Consider the following 12,575-nt stretch of genomic DNA (forward strand, 5'->3'; position numbering starts at 1 on the left):
GGTTGGAAGGGAGGGAGTGAATGGGCTTCGCTCAGACAGTACCAACTGAACTTTACAAATGCAATTACAAATATGTTCACTTGAAATGTCTGTCCTTTTCTTTACTGCGTGTAGAACGATTTATTTGATTTTACTTCCGTACTCCCTCGTCTCACGGACGTAAACATTCGATGATTAATATTAGGGCTAGAAATTTATCAAATTTTTTTTTAACTTGTACTGAGGACAAGTATATATATTCTTCCCCCCTCCCCGATTTCTTCTAGCCCTGACTAGTTAACTGAAGAGACAACCGGTTAATGAAATTGCTACCAGAAGAGCAATGAAATGTCTGCAACATAGTTAAATGAAGAAGAATTATGTGTAGTTGGAAAAGAGGATGTAACTTTAAAAACAGTAAGGAGGGATAAAATAGACGGTTCTATAGGTCCCACAGTGAAATTCAGGTCATATCTGTCGTTTCCGCGTTCACGCCTTTTGTTCACAGAACTCAATGTGTCACAGCGAAAAGGGGAGACGAAGTGTATTCGGTCTTCACTGAAACTGACCGCTCAGACACCTTTCCACTGAGACATTCAAAACTGGGTTGCTCAACCGACGAGTGGAAAGAGTATCCCCACGTGACCGCTGGAAGGCTTATTTTGGAACCAAAGTTGGACTGAATGTGCGGCAGTGAACGCCAAGAAGAATTATTGGAACTACTCGTAGATTTCTGAAATCGGAAACGAATCATTTCGTTTGGGTGGGGATGGGATATTTTTTTTCTGTTTTCGTATTTAACCTGACACAGAAACGGCAGAAATGTCAAGCACTTTCTCGAGCGTCGAAATTCGGCGTCAACACAAGGTCATCATCTCTCAGGCATAATCATCGCCTTGTTTACACTGGAGGCCGGCGGAAAGATCGGAATAGCGTCGAAGGAAGTGGCGACAGCGTTCGTCATCAGATCATTGAAACAGAGGGTCGGTGGCCGGCGTAGGAGGCAAAAAAAAAACTTCCTGGAGGAAAACGCTCCCAGGTGGTTTTTTTTTGGTTTTGGTTTTTCATATAAATATACTTTTTTAGAACATACACACACACACACACACACACACACACACACACACACACACACACACCAAAATCCAGGAAATAGGAAATCAACGCTTACCTCAAACAGGAAAAATAGCTTCAGTAAAATTCAGCTCTTTTTCTTCACGATGAATATACAAAATAATACTATCTGGTATGTAGTGTTGTGCTTCCTTTTCAACTGTAGATCACAGTAATACGAGTAGAAATGCGTTCTTTTCAATTTGTGTATAGATTAGGAAACGATGGGAGTATAAAGCATTTTGAACAGAATTGTAATGCAGTGCAAGCAATTGTTACCAATGACTAAGCAGGGAAAGGGGAGGGTTTTTTTCTTTGTTATTGTTTTGTTTGTTTTTTGTTCTTGCTTTTTTAGGGGGAGGTCTCCAACAACACTCCTACAGTCTGATTTTCCTGTCGTATTATTTTCCCGGCGACACCGGCTCGTGTGTGAAGAGGAAGTTCAGAGTTATATTAACTGACTGACCACTGGGTTCAGGAGTGGTCAAGCGGTCAGTGAAGGCGACGGGAGCTTTCTAAGAGTCGTCCCTTTTGGAGGAACACATTCTGTGATTGAGAGTCGTCTGTTCCATAGGAAGAGATTCTATGACTGCGAGTCGTAAGTTAGGAGCAGATTCTTTAATCTAGAGTCGTCCGTTCTATAGGAACAGATTCTGTGACTGAGAGTGTTCCGTTCTATAATAAGATAATAATGTTTTGACTGCGAGTGATTCGTTGGGAACAGCTTCTGTAACTTAGAGTCCTCCGTTCTATAGGAACGAATTCTGTGACTGTGAACAGATTTTTTGTTTGTTTGAAAACATTATGTGACAGAGAGTGGTCCTTTCTATATGAATGCATTCAGTGGTCCTTTCTATATGAACAGATTCTGTGACAGAGAGTGGTCCTTTCTATATGAACAGATTATGTGACAGAGAGTGGTCCTTTCTATATGAACAGATTCTGTAACTTATGAGTCGTCCGTCCTATAGGAACAGATTATGTTACTTTGAGTCGTCCGTCCTATAGGAACAGATTCTGTGCCAGAGAGTGGTCTTTTCTATATGAACACATTCTGTGACTGAGAATGATTCGTTAGGAACAGATTCTGAATCTTAAGAGTCGTCCATTCTGGACGAACACATTCAGCGACTGACAGTGGTCCTTTCTATGGGAACATATTCTGTGACTGCGAATCATTCGTTAGAAAAAGATTATATAACTTAGAGTCGTCCGTTCCATAGGAATAGATTCTGTGACTGTGAATCTTCCTTTCTATGGCAGCATAATATTTCATTTGACTGAATTTTTCGGTCTGTAGGAACGGATTCTGTGACTGAATCCTTCGTTCTATAGGAATAGATTCTCGGACTGTGAGTCTTCCGTTCTATAAGAACAGATTATGTAACAGTGAATCGTTCCTTAGGAACATTATTCTGTAGTAAATGAGAGTCATCCGTTCTATAGTAACAGGTTCTGTGACTGAGGGTAATTTGTTTTATAGTGAGCAGATATTATGACTGTGAGTCTTTGTATCTATAGGAAGAGATTTCGAGACTTTGAGTCGTTTGTTCTTTAGTGAGCAGATTCTGGGACTGAGTCGCTGGTTCTGTGAGAACAGATTCTGATAAGTGATGGTCAGAGACAGAGAAACACAGCTTTTACTGACCCAGTGAGTGTACTGAACAAACTTATAGAACAAATAATAAGGAGAGTAAGAGGAAAGTGAAGAGAGGGATTTGAGGACGATCTGTGGTGTACCATTGGAAGTTGGAAGGTCTCTCTCATCTCTGCACGATGCTGAAAGCTGGAGGGAAACTGGTGCTGTGTGCATTCATCTTTCTTCAGGTGAGCTTTGATATTTCTGTTTGTCCTCTTCTCTGAATGTGTGTGTTTGTGTGTGTGTGTGTGTGTGTGTGTGTGTGTCTCTCTCTCTCTTCTCTCTCTCTGTCTCTGTCTCTCTCTCTCATGCCTACTATGTATGTTTGACTGCCTGTTTTTCTCTCTCCCCTCTCCCTCTTTCTCTTATACCCCCTCTCTCTTCCTCTACGCCACCCCTTTTTTCTCTTATACCCCTCTCCCCCCCCCTCCTCTCTCTGTGTCTCTTGACTTTCACTCCCTTCCAAGCGTAAGCCTATCTGAGAATGATTACATTGTACGTTACACATGGTTATAATCATTTCTAAGTGTGTACGAGTAAGAAAATAATAATGTGAGTAGGAACGTAACAGTGTTTGGTATAGCTATGTCATATTAGGTTCTCAATAAATCAGACGTCCTCGCAGTTGCGAATAATGAAAATCTGGTGCAAATATCTGTCCCTGAAGTAACAAACCACTTGGTCATAAATAAACCAGACACATTTTTCACAGGAACAGTCTGAATGCTACTGACGGCACCTGTAAATACGTAAGGTTTTGATTTTTGTGTCTTTCTGTACTCGCGTTTATCTATGTGGAGGTATGCAGCTTCTCGTGATTAAGACAAGTTATGGACACGTATGCACATGTATATACACGCGCGCACATAAGCATACCCATACGCACAATACAGGCTCGCACACAAGCAAGCAAACACACACACGCACGCGCGCGCACACACACACACACACACACACACACACACACACACACACACACACACACACACACACACACACACACAGGCTACATAAGCGCCCCAACGATGGCTTAGTGAGGGTTTTATTCATTAAAATACCTATTGCCTGGCATGAAACTTGTCTCGGGAAATAAACGTTGAAAAATAAATAAACGAACAAGCAGGTATAAAGTTCCCTCACAGACAACATATCCTTTGTCAGGTTGATATACGCTCAGCCAAGTAGCACATAACGTGTGAGCAAGTAGCACATAACGTGTGAGCAAGATGGTTTACTTCGCTGTCAGTTTGGTGTCAAACTTTCATCTCAGTGGGGTTTCACGCTTAATGATGAAGACATTTTTATGCTAATTATCATATTTTATGTCATGCTGTTTTATTTCATTTTCTTAATTTCGAAGAAAAACGAATGCCTGCTTACAGCACTTTATTTTCTTGCTTCAAGCTATGTTGAATTTGAATAAAACTAGGGTTTGAGATTAATCAGCAATTCTGCTGTCCGACCGGGAAACCATTCTGAAAATCAAAACCAAGCGAACTTTCTCAGTGCACACGAGTTTTCAGCTCTCGCTGGGCTCACATCGGGACACCTGCGTTACCGTGTTGACAGATGTACCCATGAAGCTTTCAGAGCGTAGTGCCCTCGCTGGCGAGGTTAATTCATGAAGCTGCTGGCCTCCGCGTGACTGAATAGATGGAGAAACACCCCGAAAACGGAGTATGGCTGCCAACACAGCGGGGTGAAAACGGTCATAGACGTAAAAGTCCACTCGTGTACATACGAGTGGACGTGGGAATTAAGCCCACGGACGAAGAAGAAGAGGAGGCAGATAGAGAAACCATACAGAGCAAGAGGCAACAGCAGGGGGAAGGCACTGGTACGGGAGTACATATTTCGAATCAAAATAATGATAATGGTAATGTTCTATTTTACACTTACTAATGATAATAATTATCATGTCATAAATGCACAAAAATTGCCGGTAAAATAGGTTCCTGAATGCAGAATTGCAGTTTGCTCATCTTTCTGACTGAGTATTTGCCGAACCACAGATTGCATGCTGGAAACAAAGCAGTTCGATCTTAAGCAGCCCACACCAATCGGCAATTATTGCCACCATCGTCAATGACATCTTGAGTGGCGGCACAACCAGAGCAGGCGAAGCGGGAATTGGCGTATCGGACTGCACCGTCCTGTTTCCGTGTGTGTGTGTGTGTGTGTGACGACAGTTGATAACTATTAATCCTCCGCTGACAGCACGCACAAAGCGTGAACCACTAACTGACAGATGCTGCGACACGTGAAATCTGACCCTGTCTTCGCCTGGCGCCACAGCGGTTGACACTGACACCAGAACTTACTTCTCACAGTACTGTTTATCCGGTGGCCGGTGATCGAAATCACAGATGACTCCTCCACTGTTTTGAGAAGAATGTGCATCGTGCATATTTTCACGCTGTTCCGCCGAATAAGTTCGCTGGTGTTCAGCAGTGCCTTTTCCGGATTCAGCACGTGCTGCACACCACTTACTCAGGCTTTGCTGATGATATTTACTCATTTCTCGTGGTTCCAGACAGAATAAGCACCTTCACTGAAGTTTAGGCCATCTTCACGCCCCTCTAAAGACTGTTCCCAATAAATATGCAGTGTTGTCACCGTCTCTGATATGACTTATCTGCTGAAAGGACCCACTGTCCAACAGCGACGGCAAACAGCAAGACAGGCCATGCTGTACAAACTGCAGCACGACGACGATAACATGCCGCTGCGACAACGACGAGCCCACCCAGAACAGCTGCCCCAGTCTACTGTAGGACACAGAACAAACAGGTTTTCTCTCAAAAACAATTAGGGATCGGAATGCCCTGCATCAGACAGCTGTTGAAGCGAATACTGCTGGCACCTTTCTGTCAAGGGTGTCACAGTGGCTTCAGATGCTAACACCTGACTCCTCCCCCTTTTTCCACTTTTTCTCTTCTGATATCAGCTACTGGACCATCCAAGAGGAAACAGATAAATCTGTTATTCTAAATTCATGGATCAAAGTAGCGGTAAATGACGGGCTGGAGTTTTGCTGGTCTGGTTTTATCCCCGTGGAGCGAAGCAAAAACTCTCCTCCGCAGCAGATTCCGAAGAGGCTGGGTCACCCTGAACGGAGGCTACCAGGCACACCAGGATCCCATCAGGACACTGGAGAGGAGACCCCAGACTACCATCTACCGCCTTCGCACAGGACACTGCGGCCTCCGAGCACACCTGAAGAGGATTGGAGTGGCAGCCACATCCCTATGTGATTGCGGCCAGGCTGACCAGACCCCATCCCATATTCTCCAAGACTGCCCCCTGTATGAGAAGATGCGGCAGCAGTCCTGGCCTGGGGATGCTGACCTCAACACCAAGCTCTGGGGGACGGCAGCCGATCTTCACCGGACGTCCGAGTTTGTGGCATCCATCGGACTTCGACCCTGACTGCGTAGCTGTCGAACGCAAAAGAAAGAAAAGAAAGAAAGATCCCCGTGGAGCTCTTTGCTGACCGGAGTGGTCAAGTGTACATATTGCGAAATAAAGGTCCTGTTTTTATCATGGGTATAATTAGTAATTCTTTCTGCAGTTCCTCCCATTAGTGTCAGAATCACCAACAATAGATTGTGGTCACTCCATGGAAAGCCCACTAAGAGGTGTCATTCCGATTCGCTTGTCACCGAATCGGTGATCCCGATACGCTTATTCCTTGTTGGCCGATGAACTCAGTTGCTGTGTGTGTGCTTCATCTTAAACTGATTTGTATAGATTTTGTCATGAAGTCATTGATATTCAGCCGTGTGTCGAGACCGGTTAAGAATTAGTGTTGAAGGAAGCTGATTGTGGTATCTGTGCCCGTGCAAATTTCAACACTTAACCCGTACCTGGATTGTGTGTGTGTGTGTGTGTGTGTGGCCTCTTGAGCGTTTGCTTCTATATATATATATATATATATATATATATATATATATATATATCCCTCCCATTCCCTCGCACTCCCTCTCTTATACACACTCTACACACTCCAATGAAATATATTTTAACAGAAGGTTCAAAAGTGAACTGGGAAAAGGCAAATCGGGAACAGTCGACTGAGGAAGGTAATTATTGTATGGTGCAGAGTTACCAAGCACAACAGTTGTATCAAGGCTACTCCATCACACCTGCGCTCGCTGTCCTGTCCAGACTGACATTCAGACAACTTTCTGCGGAACGAATCATTTTTGTTTTTCAGAAATTATTCCCAGTCGTTGTTTGCCACTGTGCCTATCCTAGGGTCGGACCCAAAACAGAATACCCTGGACTTCATTTGAACTTCTATGTTTCCAGCACTAAGGGCTATTTATTAATCCTTCTTCGCGTTAGACTCAGTCAAACTTACTTGCCCCCGCGTCCTTAGACAGTCAAGTCGCTATGGTTTTCTGCGATCCTCAACCAGATTACTGTTGTCAGCCTATCGTCTGAGGTCTGTCTCTGCCGTTTGCCGCCAATTCATCGTTGGGCCGCTTGGATGCATTAAGATGTTTGTTAATCGCTCTCGGGCGGGTTGCAGGAAAGAACTTAGCAGCGCTATGTTTCCTTAGGGTTAGAAATGTTCCTCACTCTGCTGGTAATTCCATCCACTTAGAAACATTCTTAATTCTTAGCAAATTTAGCGCTGCAAAAATTACTTCATGCAACCTGGCCCTTGTGTGTAGTACGTGAACGTTTTTTGGGAAAACGATTGCGAAACATCCTTTAGAAACCTGATGGTGAAACACGGTTTATAACGCTGTGCAGTCAGGCGGTAAGGTTACTTTGGAAGATATTCAGTTTGTTCTTTTAACCCTTTAACAGCTGTTGACAGGTATGCTCGTCAGAGGATGGCTGTCTCTACATTGAGATAAGATTGAGGTTACAGGTTAGGATGTCACTCGACATTCTTTATTATTTACTTCTTCTTTGAATTTCATTACTTTTATTCAGCAAAACCAATTACGTCATTAAGATGCACACAAAAATTTTACATACTGTAAATATTGGTGCAATACTGATCTCATTTCAACAATCAAGGGGTTAAGATGGATATAGGAGCTAGGCACTGCAGTTGTCTGTGCCATGCAAGCGTGTTTTTATGTTTTGGGGACAACGGCGGTAAAGGCTGATCGAGTAGGTGAGAAACAGAAGACAAGAGACAGAGTCACAACGGCACGGGTAAGTTATATACCCCGGGATTTACCGTAACAGTCTAGACACTTGACAAATCTTACACACACCCTATTGACAATGCATCCCTCGGGGTCTTTTGTCCGGTGCACACCACGGAACACGTCACTGTCCGGTGTGTGTGGAGGGGAAGGGGGTGGGGGCAGGGGAGGTGGAGGGGGAGAGCTGACAGTTGATAACCGTTAATCCTCCGCTGACAGCACGGACAAAACGTGCACTGTTGTCAGGGGAGCGCACCCCTTGCAATCTGACCCGTTCCGCCGCCATTCATCCCCACTTCGTGGGAGAGTTGCCTTCCATCATCAATCGGTCGTTAAAAAAAAGGCATAAACGATTTCGTGATTTATTTATTATATGCTTTGTTATTTATCTGTATAAGTTTTCATTCATTTTGTTATCAGTCCGTATAAGTTTTCATTCATTTCGTACGCTGTCTATATAAGTTTTCATTTACTTGATATATGTTTTCTTATAGGGTAAAAGATGGTTGGGGTGAAAGGGCAGGCATGTTTACAATCACGCACATGCGTACACAATGCGTGTAGAGTGGTTACATCTGTGCACACGCATGCGCGCACATGCATATAAACACAAACGTGTGCGTCCAACATATTCAGCTGTGTGTTGTGCAACACACATAGTGAATTATGAACGTACGCACACACGCGCGTGCGCACTCACACATATATGCACGTCTATTTAAGTGCATGCTTGCTCACATCGCATACACAGACACACCAAAACACACCTACACAGACAGACAGAAGCGTAACATTTAAAAGCTTTTTTGACTCACTCGCAGAGGTAGAGAGATGTGACAGTGCGCATATGCGTGCAAGTGTGTGTGTGTGTGAGTTCACGTTCGTGAATGTGTGCACAGTCGTGAGCAATCTATTTCTTTTTCTTGATTTTTGTTTACCAAAAAATATTTAATTTCCATATTAAAGACTTTACAGTATAACATTAAATACACAAAAAAGCGTAATATATCAGTTTTTCATTTTTCGTGAACACCAGCAGTATTTTTCAGCGAGCTATATCCATTTTCAGCATGACGATTGTCTTGGTGGCAGGTGGCAGGTTTCTAATGAAGTTGCATCGCACGTTGACACGTGTCTTGCGCGATTTCAAGGCCATCACTCTTTCCCCCCATTCCCTGGTCCCTCCCCTGTCCCCCGTGCTATCTGCCCATGGCAGTCTGGCTTCCAGCGGGACTTGCAGGCCATGCAACAGGGGTCACACGTCAGGGGGGGAATAATGCGCCCGGGATTTCCCCTTGTGCCCCACTAAGCCCCTCGATTTGTAAGACGACAGCACGTGGCAGGCAGAGAGAACTGGTCCAGGACGATTTGTCTCTTGTGTCATGCGCGCGAGGTAGGAGAGAGAGCCAAGGGGAGGGGTGGGAGGAGGGTTAGGTTTGGTGGTGGGGTGGGGAAGGAGGGAGAGACGGTGTGGAGGAACAGACAATATACAAACTGTTTTTGTTTTTTGGTTTGTTCGGGTTTTGTTTTTTTTCGGCGCCGCTAACTGCGCGTTGCATCTTGAGTCGTCGACCGTAAACTGGATGGATGTTGGTGACAGTAAAAGTAGTTGCATTCAAACAGCGGGAGTGGGTCATTGCTGTCGGAGTTACAGGTTTGACTTGAATTTAGTTGGGATGCGTCAGTAAAAACTGATGAATGAATCATATCCAATTAACTTGAAAGAAAACAAAATCTGGCTTTTTTTTCCTGTGTGGGCGCATCCCCGTGTGTGGGTGGGGTAGAACGGTGGAGTGGGGAGATGGGGGTGTATGTGTGTCTAGTCATCAGCTTGGTCACATCTTTGCGTTTTTCCTTCAGAAATTATATTATCACTGATGTTATAACCATTAGAAGCGTTACATCTACTTCCGTCATCTCCTTTCTTAATCGTCTGAATCACGGCAATCGAAAGAATTTAAATGAAGTGCAGAATAAAAAGATCTCGTGTTTTATAACATATTGAATGTCGCCAGCTATCGATTGCCGTTTCACTGGCATGATCAGAGCAATAACGTATTAAGTTAAACGCCACTGTTTGGCTCACGTGTGTGTGTTTACACACTGTTGTAGTCTGTGTAATAACCCCAGTGCTTCTGTAGTCTGTGTGTGTGTACGTGTGTACCGCCCTTCCACCATCAATGATGAAGCCAATGACCGACTCCCCCAGGTGCCAGTCAGTGAGTCGTTGGATGCCATTCCAACTTTGGAGGAGACCCAGAACGCTATCCGTCTGCTATCCAATGGCAAAGCCCTTGGCTCAGACTCCATTTAAGCTGAGGTCTACAAAGAAGGTGGTATGGCGCTGGCTGAGAAGCTTCATCAGCTGTTCCAGCTCATCTGGCAGCATGAGGCAGTTCCACAGGACTTCAAAGACGCTTCCATCATACACCTGTACAAGCGCAAAGGAAATCGTCAGGCCTGTGACAACCATCGTGGAATATCCCTGCTGTCCGTCGCAGGCAAGACTCTGGCCAGATTGCTACTCAACCGTCTCATAGCGCAACCTTGAGCAAGGTCTCCTACCAGAGAGCCAGTGTGGCTTCCGGAAAGAACGCGGGACTATCGACATGGTGTTTGCTGCCGGGCAGCTCCAGGAGAAGTGTCAGGAACAGAACGCCGACCTTTACTCCACCTATGTCGATCTGACCAAGGCCTTCGATACTGTTAGCAGAGATGGCCTTTGGAGAATCATGGCGAAGTACGGATGTTCCAGAAAGTTCATCACTATCATACGGCAGCTACACGATGGGATGCTGGCCCGAGTCCAAGACAACGGAGAGACTTCAGAACCATTCCTTGTCTCCAACGGAGTCAAGCAAGGGTGTGTTCTTGCCCCCACCCTGTTCAGTCTCATGTTTTCAGCCATGCTGACAGATGCCTTCAGAGACGCTGACGTAGGCATTGGCATCAGGTACCGCACAGATAGCTCACTCTTCAACCTCAGGTGGCTTCAAGCAAAAACCAAGGTGAGGACAGACACCGTCAACGACTTCCTGTTTGCTGATGACTGTGCTCTCAACGCTGCCTCCGAAGCTGACATGCAACACAGCGTCGACAAGTTCTCTGCTGCCTGTGACAACTTTGGCCTCACAATCAGCACAAAGAAGACTGAGGTGATGCACCAGCCAGCTCCAGGAAAGCCTTACGTTGAACCAAACATCTTCATCAACGGGCAACGACTGAACGCGGTGGACAAGTTCACATACCTGGGCAGTACACTCTCTCGCACAGTTGTCATCGACGACGAGGTGAATGCCAGACTCGCCAAAGCCAGCGCTGCCTTCGGCAGACTCCATAAGAATGTTTGGAACAGGAGAGTCATCACCCTGGAGACGAAGCTCAAAGTATACAAGGCCATAGTTCTCACCACACTGCTCTATGGATGTGAATCATGGACGGTCTACAAACGCCACGCCAAAAAGCTGAACCACTTCCACACCACCAGCCTCAGAAAACTTCTCGGCATAAAGTGGCAAGAGAAGATCCCTGACACAGAGGTGCTCACTCGTGTAAACTTGCCCAGCATCTACACCATCTTGATGCAGGCCCATCAAGAAACTGCTGTACAGCGAACTCCAACATGGCAAGCGCTCCCATGGATGCCAAAAGAAGCGCTTCAAAGACACTCTGAAAGCTTCTCTGAAGGCCTTCAACATCAGCCACGACACATGGGAGCTGAATGCAATGGACAGACCAAAGTGGCGTTCAGCTGTTCACAGAGGCGCCAAATCCTGTGAGGCCAACAGAATCGCTGCAGCAGAGCAACGCAGACAGGCCAGGAAAAGCAGGGCCAGCAAGTCCCCGACAGCCACCACCATCCTCTGTCCACACTGCGTCAGAACCTTCCGGGCGCGAATTGGCCTGACCAGTCATCTGCGCACCCACAGAGCCCAACCCACCCACCCCAAGGATAACTAGATAGTCCTCGTCGATCCCGGCGGACGAACCACACGTGTGTGCGTGTTCGTGGTAGAATTTAACAGATTCGTTTTCTCTGGAAATGCTTTGTTTGTCGACATCTCATGTGGCTGAAAATCAAAAAAAGGTAAATTCTAATTATTGACGATTCACTTCCGGGAAGGATACAAATAACAATGAAATCTGCTGCAAACTGTCCGTCCTCAGTTAATCGGGCACGGTGAAGTTGCTGAGCTTTGTATCCCATTGTCATAAACTAACTTGAGAGCAGCGGAACTGAAATACTACTAAAATAACAATTACCAGATGACTCCAACATCAAATCAAGGTTCGAGTAGTGTTGCTAATATTTCATCTCCGCTCCATAAACTTAGCAGCTACAGGTAAGAGGCCGACAGTGTAATACGATATGAATATGAGCAAACAAACAAGCATACAAAAATTCCAAGCTGAAACGAGAGAGAGAGAGAGAGGATGGGCAGGAGGGGAAGTGGAGAAAAGGAAATGACACGGAGATGTGTACGCATGTTAATCTTAAAGGCGTCAGCATTTAAATGCTCACAGAGTCGAAATCACCGCGCGACAGAAAACAAAGACGGCGTGACGTCTATATATGGCTTGGGCCTTGGCAGGACATATTTTATTGTAAAAGAGACTGTTCTTCAGTTGGAATTAATTCCGACGGTGCACGCGTACTCATGCGGTGTAAGAAAATG

The 12,575-nt window shown here is 45.3% G+C and overlaps 1 protein-coding gene across 7 annotated transcripts in view; it reads left to right on the forward strand.

Annotated features, from left to right (window-relative positions):
* The window catches only part of LOC143296987 (uncharacterized), a 69,677-nt gene that overhangs the window by 1,578 nt on the left and 55,524 nt on the right, over positions 1 to 12,575 (forward strand). For 4 of the 7 annotated variants that reach the window (XM_076609083.1, XM_076609089.1, XM_076609088.1 and 1 more), the window contains exons 2-3: positions 1,448 to 1,690; positions 2,651 to 2,919. In XM_076609083.1, the coding sequence (XP_076465198.1) occupies positions 2,869 to 2,919 (51 nt within the window). In that variant the 5' untranslated portion in view covers positions 1,448 to 1,690; positions 2,651 to 2,868. The remainder of the gene's footprint in view (positions 1 to 1,447; positions 1,691 to 2,650; positions 2,920 to 12,575) is intronic. The other 3 variants (XM_076609086.1, XM_076609085.1, XM_076609087.1) reach the window with 1 other exon arrangement.

The sequence above is a fragment of the Babylonia areolata genome, chromosome 22, assembly GCF_041734735.1.
Source record: "Babylonia areolata isolate BAREFJ2019XMU chromosome 22, ASM4173473v1, whole genome shotgun sequence".
Taxonomy (NCBI): domain Eukaryota; kingdom Metazoa; phylum Mollusca; class Gastropoda; order Neogastropoda; family Buccinidae; genus Babylonia; species Babylonia areolata.